The sequence below is a fragment of the Gigantopelta aegis genome, chromosome 6 (assembly GCF_016097555.1).
Source record: "Gigantopelta aegis isolate Gae_Host chromosome 6, Gae_host_genome, whole genome shotgun sequence".
In the NCBI taxonomy this organism is placed as follows: domain Eukaryota; kingdom Metazoa; phylum Mollusca; class Gastropoda; order Neomphalida; family Peltospiridae; genus Gigantopelta; species Gigantopelta aegis.
In genome coordinates this window covers 37,206,052-37,218,102 of record NC_054704.1, presented here as the reverse complement: position 1 = coordinate 37,218,102, position 12,051 = coordinate 37,206,052, and the positions used below count along the sequence as shown (strand labels likewise).

General features: G+C 33.2%; 1 protein-coding gene and 1 long non-coding RNA gene across 2 annotated transcripts in view; one reads left to right on the top strand and one right to left on the bottom strand.

Annotated features, from left to right (window-relative positions):
- Nucleotides 1-93: 93 nt before the first annotated feature.
- On the top strand, nucleotides 94-6,359 carry LOC121376217. Its single transcript, XR_005958416.1, has 2 exons — nucleotides 94-320; nucleotides 6,130-6,359. It is a non-coding gene; the product is annotated as an uncharacterized LOC121376217 (long non-coding RNA).
- A 917-nt stretch (nucleotides 6,360-7,276) lies between these two features.
- Nucleotides 7,277-12,051, bottom strand: part of LOC121375943 — a 28,543-nt gene continuing 23,768 nt past the window's right edge. The window contains exons 16-18 of the mRNA XM_041503671.1: nucleotides 11,722-11,848; nucleotides 10,986-11,076; nucleotides 7,277-10,097 (exon numbers count right to left, since the gene is read on the bottom strand). Coding sequence (XP_041359605.1) covers nucleotides 10,011-10,097; nucleotides 10,986-11,076; nucleotides 11,722-11,848 — 305 coding nt within the window. The 3' untranslated portion in view covers nucleotides 7,277-10,010. The remainder of the gene's footprint in view (nucleotides 10,098-10,985; nucleotides 11,077-11,721; nucleotides 11,849-12,051) is intronic.

Here is a 12,051-nt window from a genome sequence, read left to right as displayed (position 1 = left end):
TACTTTGAGGTAGGGGTTGTAGTACTGATATTTATGGGTCACAGTTTGGTTGATATATTGCATATAGTGTTTTTAAACACAAACGTTAACATGGTCGCCTATGGGATTTGAATTGGTATAGTCCAACCTCCTCACATGCGAAACGTGACGACTGAAAAGTAAATCAAATTCACAATACAAAATGATTAGATTGCAGCCGTCGGGAAAGGGCGATTATGAAGATGAGAAAGCGAAAGCTCAAAACGAAAATAGACTAGCCTTGCAAAGTACTATTCAGAATGTTATTTTGTTTGGCATCACTTGTGGAGTTATTCGATCTTGTAAGTTCCCTAAAGTTGAAGTTCTCTGACATAGCAGTGATAGCTTCGTACACAATAAGTAAAAAATATCCAAAGCAGGGCCGTACCCTGATCAAAATCCTTATTTATAAACAAATAAAACACTGAGATGTGTATGCTGGAAGGACTTTCCTTTGGAACTGTCACTAGTAACCCAAACCCTAACGATTTATGATCAGAGTACGGCTCAGATCATGGGTACACTGAGTGTATGTTGAACAAAAAATCCATTTTCAAAGGATATGTTAATTTTTTCAAAGTTGCTTTTACAACTATGTCCAGGAAAGACTTTATAGAACCTAGTAGGAGCAAAGTTTGCTATGTTTGGTTTGCACCAAGTTCAGGAAAAAGCTAAAACGACAGTAATAGTGGGTAAAAACCATGGCCATTTTGTTACATCATGACGACTACAAATTTTGATCAACAAATGCCCCATGTACAAAAGCAATATACAGACCATAACTACCACCTAACATAAGATAAATACTCTTGTTATTTTCTCATTAAATTGTTTCCATGTATATTTAAGTAAATTGCATGATTTTACTGGCGATAAATCTACATTCCGCTCATAACCATTAGTGTCTTATTTACATTAATGCTAGACGACGCATGTATCTACTGCAACAAAGTGTTTTTTCGTCACAAAGACCACATGGCTTAATATGTACACTTTAGTACTGTACACGGGAAAAACTGAGATTTGTGATTGTAAAATTACGTAATTTATGGTCATATATATAACTCGCAAGTGATTGGTGTCCTGTGCGTTATGAGCGAAAGAACACACGCTGCAACTTTGGGTAAAATTGTGATATGTTGTAAATTTGCTTAATACATTCCACAAGTTGTTTACTAAAAGCAACGCGTCATTGGTTTGTGCCAAGCACATTGTGATTTACAAAGAGAGCTTGATCTGCATTCGTGTCTGTTGGTTTTGACACATGTTATGAGCGGAAGACAATTTGATCCAGGGACGTTTTTCGTCAATTTGGTTGATAACCAAGCAGTGCACACGAATGGAAGGTTAGTATTTCTTTTGTTAATGTTTCTTCTTTTTACTTGAGACACTTTGTGATAAATTTTATGATAATAAATGCATTTTTGATGGTCATTCTCTCACCATTAGAATCGCGTCTTCGTTATGAGCAGAAGTGATAGTTTGCATATAACATGCCTAATTAATTAAACCAGCTTTATGTTGGTGCACATTAATGAAATGGTGCTTGAAATATATGTCTAATTTTTGTAATAAATAAGCTAATTTTAACCCAATTTTAACTCATAGTATTCTGCGCATAACACAGACACCCATTTTATTTTTATTTTTGGAGTCTTTGTTATGAGCTGAAGTGATTGTTTGCAAACCAATGTGCCTAATTAATTAAACCAGCTTTATGTTGGTCCACATTAATGAAATAGTGCTTGAAATATATCTGTCTAATTTTTTTAATAAATAAGCAAATTTTAACTCAATTGTAACTCATGGTATTCAGCTTATAACACAGACACCCATTTTATTTTTATTTTTGGAGTCTTTGTTATGAGCTGAAGTGATTGTTTGCAAATCAATGTGCCTAATTAATTAAACCAGCTTTATGTTGGTCCACATTAATGAAATAGTGCTTGAAATATATCTGCCTAATTTTTGTAATAAATAAGTAAATTTTAACTCAATTTTAACTCATGGCATGCTGCTCACAACACAGACTCCATTTATTTGTTGAAGTACAAGAGTACAAAGCTTAGAAAAAAGCCTTTTATGTTGTCTTTTGAAATATTTTGAACTTTTAATTATCACTAATGTGATAATACACACTTTTGATACTACAGATTCAAAGTGAGGTTGAATGTATTGTATAGTAACACCTCTCACCTGTGTGGCCCACCTGTGTCTACCTTTAGAATTTTTATTGCCCCTAATTGCCACCTGTTCTAAAAGATGTGTTAACAAGACTAGCCACTTTGTTCTTTGTAGTCTTTGATGGTGAAACAAAAAAGGGTTAAAGTTCTTTTATTTTGTGTTTGATGTACTTCTATTCGGTAATCAAAATCTTTGAACAGAAAAGTTTTAAGCAGATGTCTGAACAGTCTTTTGAGGATTATTTTAGTTAGTCTTTGTTATGGCCGAAAAAACTTTAAATAATCAAAATCCATCTTTTCATTGGCTATTTATGTAGGCATTTTCATAACCATAGCAACCACAAACTTTAACAAAAAAATGCTACCAAAAATATTGACTTAGTTGTTTTATCTATAAACATAACTTTTAGGTATCATTTTATGTTAACCATTTAAAGTGTTTGTTTTTTTACATTTTAACACTTTATTACAAGGAACCTGGAAGTAAAATACAATTAGACCAAATTAAATAATATGTGTGGCTTGGGTTACCTGACCGATCCTAACCCCCTCACCCCCTTTTGCCATTTGTGCCAAAAAAAACTTTATGGAATGTACAAAACAGATTTAAGTTTTGGATTAAATTACTTAGTTATTTAAACCTCATGAAAATTTATTTGGATGTTGTCAACAAACCTTGTAAGATAAACAACAGAAGCAACAGCACAAACATGAAACAAATGTGGAGTTTTTTCTGTTTACATTTTGTCAGTACATTGTACAAGCTTGTTATATAATGTGACATTTTCATATTTTGCAGGTTGAAAGTGTTGATGACGATGGAACAGAGCTGCGTTTCCTGAGGAAAATGGGGCAGCACTATGTCATGTCTGATGTATTGGACACCTCGTTTTTTTTTCTCCAATAAGATCCTGGACATTATGCCTGTTCCAAGGATTTCTTTTAAAGACACAAATTGCCTACATGATTTCTGTTTAGTATTGGATGCCAATGATCAAATTACAAGTTTTATTCCAGTGATTGCCAACTATTTTTTCCTCATATTTCGTTTATTGTTTTTTTCTTTCTTCTCCCAATCATTAAAGTAAGATGTTATAACTTAACACTAATTGAGAGGCAATATTATCCTGCTGAGTATATTTACAGAGCATCTACTTCCAATATTTTATATTCAATATAAAAGTGAACTCGAAATATTACAAAGATTCAGTTTTTAAAAACATATTTTACCGGTTTTCTGTGTCACAAGTCTATAGCATATATATATACTAGTACATTGTATTTTTATTTTTTTATTATTACTCAAGACAAGCTAACACATCCTAGGAATGATTAAGTCATTCTGTCAAATGGGGTCACATCTGTATGATTTGCAGTGTTTTATGATGTATTTTGGCATAATCAGTGTCTGTGTTATGCGCAGAAGGTGATTGGAAATAGTCTTTCTACTTCAATGTGTGCTATTGATTTTGGGTTATCATAAATGATGAATAAATCTATTTCCATGTACCATATTGTGTTCATTGATTCAGTTTTCTTTACCTGGAAACTTTTTTTAAAAAATCTGCTGCTCATAACGGTGTCTATTTTACAGTGTCACTTCTAAACTTTAAGTTTATACACAATTTGGGTTTTTTGGTGTCTTCACATAGTCTTCCACTTATTCATGTTTGTTTTTGGGTTTAATTGTGAAATGACCTTATTTATTGTCAGTTACTATGCATCACAAGACACCATGTTATGAGCAGAAGATATGCATGTCTTGCCATGAAATGCTCCGTCAAGAGCAAAAATCTTATGTTCTTGATCTGCAAGTTATAAATCTACATAGTTTAGATATCAGTCAGTAAATCAGTAAATTAGTGTCATTTCACATGATTTGTGCAAAGTTTAATATTTGACCTAGGTGTAACAGTTTCTGTACCCATGATCTGAGCTGTACTCATAAGTATCTATTATCTATAATGTTCTTTATACGTGACAGTGCCAAAGGAAAGTCGGTAGGAGGTAGGACTGCCCCCCCCCCCCCCCCCCCCCCCGAGGGTACGGTCCTGCAAGGGTAATTTTCTGATATGATATATTTGACAAAAGGTACTTAAAAATGCACTAGCCGTGGGATCAGGGATTTAAAACATTTACTAGTCATGATTAAATATTCACTAGCCCTACTTTACTTTAGTTAATACAATTTTGCTAAATAATAGTAATAATCAGATATGTCACCTAAAGAGGGAGATAGAGCTTAAAAACACTATTATTGGAGGTTGGGGTGGGGTCAGGATATTCATATTTACAAAATAGACTTAACTGCAACATTTGACAATTTTAATTTTTCACTAGCCATTGGGCATGGCAGTAGTAGTTACTTACTAGCCCAACATTGAATATCACTAGCCATGGGAGTGGGGCTACCATAATCTAGAAGCCCTGAAAAATAAAAACATAACTGGGTTGTCTGCTTGTTAAAGAATTTTGATAGGGGTCAAGTTTTCTAGACCAGTTTGTATTTAATGTGGTGAAATTTTTTAATAATATAGCTAATTTTGTATTTGAATGATGGCAGTATTCCAATGAATGAATGAATGTTTAACGACACCCCAGCACGAAAAATACATCGGCTATTGGGTGTCAAACTATGATAATGCAAACTGTCATCAATCTTAGTAGCATGTTCAGATCATTTCACCTTTATTCCCGTTCGTCCCAGGTTGTTTTCCCCCCATAGCACAGGTATATTAGGTCTATATATCTTTATCATATAGCACCCCTAGCAGTTGCTGTTTGAGGATACCTGTACCCCAAAGTCAGGCAATATCCCACTTGTCATCAACATTTTGGTTAGCCAGAGTACTCTGACTGTAAGAAAGCTGGACAGACATTTGGACAGTTATAACGCTCGTTACCGCCAGAGACCCAATCTATATAAGTTCTGCACAATCTCTGCCTACCAAACGGTAGTCAAAGATTATCACTCTAATATAGCAACAATCTTATATTTGACATTAAACACCTTTACATCAATCATTTTTGAGTTCCTTGATAAAAATTATTTTCACATATTAATCACTAATAAACACACTACAGGAAGAAACCCATTAGCCACTACATATTTAACCAAACTTTATTGAAAGTTGGTGCTGTAGGGTTTCTTCCTGTAGTGTGTATTAGTGATTAATATGTTCATTTGTTTTACATAAAATTAATATTTATTTATTGGTCCTCACAAGTTGTATAGGATCCTTTACTCTTAAAGAGACATTCATGATTTTGCTGCATTGTAAGATGTTTGTGACTAATAAAATATTTCTACGATTAAACGTGCATATTAAATATATTTTCTTGTTTAGAATATCAGCGTCTGTATATTCAATTTGTTTCTGGTTGTCTTAATATTTGTAACAAGCCCAAACTGGATTTTGTCTTCAAATAATTTCGTATGTACGAAAAAACTTATTTTAGGAAATAAAATAAAATTTAACCTAGTACTAATATTAGAATGTTCAGAAACACGTTTAATATACAGCCACTAATATTTTATGCAGAAAATTATATTTGAGATGTAATTACAATCGTTAAAAAGTCTCGGTTAGTCGATAACATCTCAAAAATTGCAGCAAACTCAGGAATGTCCCTTTAAATAAAACAGTAAAATATTTAATTTGAACTTCATTCACCGTTTGTGACAACATGTGACCAAAAAGCAATAAATGTCATGGAACTTTTAAAGAATTTTAGAAAATCATCATTGTTCAGAACTAGCGTCCGTCATCTTTCTCTGAATCAATATACATAATGCGAGTGCCAGAATTTATTTTGTTTATGGCACAGACATGGTTCAGGCTTTGTATCATTTTATTAGCATTTTACGTTGATAAGAATCACGATTTATATTTGTATGCACACTAAAGGTTTTTTCTTTTCCTTACAGTGCCTTGGCTAATGAACCAAATGAGTTGAACCAGTGTCCTTTGCTGCAGAATACTGTGACCAGTTTTTGCCACACAGTGAGAATACAATTCTGCGAGTGTGCCATGAACTAAGTAGAAGAAAGTCTTGAAACAGATTATAAAGATGACTTTATTGATCAGTAAAACATTCGAGTATATGGTCAAAGTTGAATGTTACAGTAGGTAATCATATATAAAGTATAAAACATTGTTTGTGCTTTTGTTATTTACTAGACAAGACTTAATGCCATTAAGAATTTTAGACTGGTGATTATATTTCAAAGTATGCAAGTTTTGTAGATCTCGTCTGTATTAAAAAATAAAATAAACACACACTTTGTGCATTCTTTTATTGCAAAATATTCATACCATGGAATGAGCAATATTGATTCAATACAAATGTGTCAAAATAAGAAAAACATCTTGCTTTAACTGCCCTGATGTAGTAAAAATATCAGTTAATAATTCACAGAGAATATTTAGGTAGAGTACTTAAAGCCGCACACCCTAGTTCCATCCAGCGAAAATAAATTATAATTTGGTTAATCTACAAACCTGTAACACACTTAGATCACGTTTTTATCAAATGGAGTGAAAAAGCAGGTTTTATATCGATAAATACCATGGGAATCCCCATGTCCCAATTGCTTGAAATAATTTTGAAAGTTTGTATTCTGATGTCACCGGTAGATGTCGCTCGAAGCACAACAATGCCTACGTCACGACAAATTTCACAGACATTTCCAACTGTTCTGTCCTGGTTGTATCCCCTCTCCAGATATCGTAGGACTTATATTGAGATACTTACTTGTCTGAACTTTATTGTTACTGAAAATGTTCATGAATTGTGAAGAAAAATCTCACAAATGAACAACAACAAATCGGATGTTGATTGCGCGAACCGTGCACGAGAAAACAAACCGAACCAAAATGATAACGGTCACGTGGTATACCAACGTCTGTGACATTGAAATGGAAATATCCCGTCTAAAAATAGATTTAGACCTTGTCTGCTCAACGTTTTTTTCTCAAACGTGCGTCCGTTTTTCAGAAATACGAAAAATGCATTTTGTGGTATTACAAACACCAGGATTACCAAAAAACACTTCAGGTGAATAGAAACGTATATTCTAAATAATAAACGGTAAGTAAAGTGCAATTTTATTTGTGAAAAAATGGGTTTAATAGCGAAAAACAACGCCGTAATGGTTAACAACTAGCCGTAACTAGGGTGTGTCCCTTTAAGAAATATTAGAATCTGTAAAACTATTAGCAATTTGTTTAGATTAAAGTATAGTTTCAAGTCCGACGTTTTAAGAAAAATTTAACTTTGTTTTGTTTAGCGACACTATTAGAGCACATTTATTAATTAATCATTGTCTACTCAATGGGATGTCGAACATTTGGTAATTTTAACGCTGTATAACTGTAAATAAAATGTGCTGAGTGCGTCGTTAAATAAACTATTTCCTAATTGTCAGAGGAAACCTGCTACATTTTTTCCATTAGCAGCAATGGATCTTTTATATGCATTTTCCCCACAGACAGGAAATCACATATCACAGCAGTCATAGTGGGGCACTGATTAGGATGGGGGGAAAAACAATCTGAGAATAGGTTCACTGAAGTGGTTTGATCCTATAATGCTACCATCTCACTCTACTGACTGAACTAGGACCACGCTACCATCTCACTCTACCGACTGAACTAGGACCACACTACCATCTCATTCTACTGACCACCCTTGGCAATTTTAAGAAATTAGACAGAATCCTTCGATTTCTTCATTACTGATATTTTTCATTGACCACTTTATTTATATTAAAGATTATTCAGACAAAGAAAGAATCAAACAGGTTATTTTACCGGTAACATCAATTGGCCAGGAAGATAGTTATATGCACAAACAATGTTAACACTTGGAGAAATGTATATAAATGGTAATATAATGAATTATACTACTTGACTAGTATACATAAAACATCTGATCATAAATAATTAACAAATAGATCATGTTTGTTGCCTTTAACAATGTCCTAGTTTATTTAAACTGCTACTAAGTTTTGTCTTGACAGATGATAATCATACAGCCAAAAGCTTGAACAATACTTTTATTGAAATTTGTTTTAGAAAGTTGGTAACCATGCTGGATCATGAATTAACCATGACTTACATTTTCCGACTAACCAAGTTACCATCTTAGCATCTGACCTTCAAGGTCACACGTTGAAGTTAAACGACAATGGTTAAATTTTACTTTTCAATATAATTAATATTTGTATCTTAAACTTTCAAAATTTAAAAAGTTTTATACCACTGTAGTGAGTATGTGTCTAGTTTGAAGTAATAGAAAATTGTGAAATAAATGATAAAAATTGACAAATATTTCTGTAAAATATTACCATATAAGTAAATAAACACTAAGAGTACATAAACATAGAATTCACACATGGTTAATAAGAAACTGAAGGACTCCATGTAAGGTGAAGTAACTTAATGCCCCAGTCTCCATCTTTAAACATATTTTACAAATGTAAAATAAAAGAACTTCCAACAAACATAGGTTTTCATTTTAACGAAACCGATCAGAAACAACCCATTATCAAAGCATCAATATGGCAAAAATGTTTTTGCACAAACCCAAGGTTACACACAACAGCAAACAGGAATTCAAGAATGATGAATTGTGGGAAGTAAACAAAACAGGACAATCTATTCTAAATGCTTACACATGTACCCATGTTAAAAATATACTTGATGTTAGGACACAACATGTTCTATGAACAAGGCCAGCCCATGGTGGTGTTAAGTCCTGAGCAAATTGTCTTTTGCAGGACACCTTAAAATTGTAATTAACATAATTGTCTCGCATTGATATACATATTACAAGTAGTTATTATAAACAAATTCGAATATATGTAGTGCAAAATGTATATGTTCTCTAATAACTAAATTTCAGTTGACAAGAAGTAAGGTTCTTGTTTAAAGGCTCAAACCTGATAAACATAAAGCATATTTCTAGGAAGCATCTATTATTGAGAATACAGCTTCAAATTAAAGGTTTTGAAAATGTACTTTGTACATAATGGGCCAAATTTATTAAAGGTATCTACTCTTAGGCACATGTAATCGTGAAATATTTCGTCAATATTCAATATTTATAAGCATCCAGGTACTATAAATGACTGATGATCACCCTTTTATAAATCTGACCCAGATGTTGCGATATACATGTTTATTAAACATTATTATGTTTATGTTAACAGTATTTCATGCTTCAATACTTGGATGGCATCAATACAATGCAAATGTTTATTTTTAAAGGTAAATCACAGCCTTTATTCAGCCCATCTTAAAGGTTCAAAGAGGCCCAGCTAATTTCCAGCTTTAAACTTACCAAACTTCTTCAAAATAAAAATAATATCCAAAAACTTAGACCTCCTTTGAACACAGGATCCAACTAAATAAGTCTGCAGCAAACCCTCGCCCATCCTCCAGCCTCTATTCAAAACCTAGCCTAATTCACATATTTTGTGGCATGTTCAGTCCAATATGGTATTACATAGTTGAGCTTTCATATACAGTTTGACTGGTTTTGAATGTTACATTCATTTCATATTATGATACAATATTAATCACAAAACTGAGTTTAGTGAGCACACTGCCTTCAGAACATGCCTGAAGATGTGTTCCAAAGATAAAAACAATTAATACATTATAATTCTATATAATTATACATAAATCCTGGCCTTTGTTCAGTTCAAACAGTTACTGTAGGTGATAACTGAGCTAAGTATTTCCCATACGTTCTGAACAAGTTATGATGACAAAGCCTCCCTGAGATGAATCGACATCAAACACTTCAGTCTTTAGTCTTAGTGGCTAGTGACTTAAGGTCTGGAATGTCTTCAATGACGAAGTCGAGTAGCATTTGTCCTAAAGCTTTACCCTGAAAATAGAATATTGTTTTATAATAATCATCTCTAGTGCAGTTTACAAGTTATTTAACAATAACTGTTACCCTTCAGCACACTCCTTAACTGGGTTGCCTCTCCATTCATTTGCAGTGCTTATTGGCACTAGGACCTTTTTTGTACATAGGCATGTTAATAAAGTTAAAAAGTTTATTAAAAAAATATATACACACATATATATACATGTATATATATATATATATTTTTTATTTTTTTATGTGAAATCACTGGTGGTTATTTCTGGTATTACCTAATTGCACAATATCAAAACAGTTAATCTAGAATGTATGTTTTTTGTCATCAAAGTATCCTGGTAATTCAATACAAGTGAATTGTCTATAAAAGTGTTGTCTGCCTTGAATTTCAAACTGAAGACTTAAAGTTAAAGAAATATTTTGTTTAACAACACTACTAGAGCACATTGATTTATTCAAAATCAGCTATGGGATGTCAAACATTTGGTAATTTTAATTTACAGTGTTATAGAGAAAATCCGCTACATTTTTTCATTAGTAGCAAAGGATCTTTTATATGCACCATCCCACAGACAGGATAGCACATACCACAGCCTTAATATACCAGTCATGATGGACTGGTTGGAACAAGAAATAGCCCAATGGGCCCAATAACAGAGATTGATCCAAGACTGACCGTGCATCAGGCGAGCGGTTTCTCACTGGGCTACGTCCTGCCCAAACTGAAGACCCATGCCAAAACTACATACTACTAGTATTTCATATAACAGCTATTTGGCCAAATAAAAATTTAGTTTTGACATTCTGCGGTCCAAAACATTATGTTTTTGGATTATTTGGAGTCGAGATTAATGATGAAAATGATGATGAATTTTTTTTCTTTCAAACCTGAGGATCGACTCTGAGCGATGCAATTCCACCTCCACCAAGTGCATTGTAGAGAAGAAAGTTCATTCCATGGATTCCTGGTACGTCAAATCTGAAACAATGATTTCCCGATAAAAGCCAAACATCAATTTTTGGTGGTAAGGTACTTGGTTGAATGGACTAAATTTTAAGTATCAAAACAAGGATAAATCTGTCAAGATCTTGCTTTACAAATATTTATTTAAACAGAAGGAAAACAGGACATGTTTGTCATTTGTTATTCTTCTATCTTCTAACTGACATAAACTAAAATTATTGACAAAAAAACAACAAACCTAAAACAGACTAGGTTAAACTGCTGATATATTTTCAGTAGTTTTTGACAACAGAAAAAGTTGAAGTTAAAGATTGTTTTTTGGAGCACATTGATTTATTAATCATTAGCTATTAGATGTCAAACATTTGGTAATTTTGAAATGTTGTCCAAGGAAACCTGCCACATTTTTTCACTAGTAGCAAGGGATCTTTTATATACACCATCCTACAAATAGGATAACACATACCACAGCCTTTGGAGAACATTTGGAGTGACCGGAACAGGAAGCAGAGTACTCATTGGAGGATTTTAGCCATCCCATTGGCTGTTGGGATGTTCGGACCAGTCTAATATATCTAGGGGAATATACCTTTATTTGAGGTCAGGTGAAGTAGAAAAGAAATGATACACCAGTTGTGTTGACAACAGAAAGCAATATACCTTCTGATACGTTCACTCAATGGTCCTTTGCGATCAGTGAACAAGTGACTGAAATATGCTTCTACCCGTTCAGCAGTCAATGCCTGTCTCAGGTAGGGCAGGTATGATGGATGACGAGCTATCACACCTGTTAATTAAACATAACAAACTTTTAAAATCTTTGAACCTCGCCCAACCCACATCACTGTACATACTCCATGATAAGACCCCATCTTGTACCATCCGATAGAATTTTTTTTGGGAAAAATACTTTACTTTTTTTTAACAGAACATACTGATAGCATTATTCAACCACTGTGGGAAAACAATATCCTTGTCATGTAATGTAAT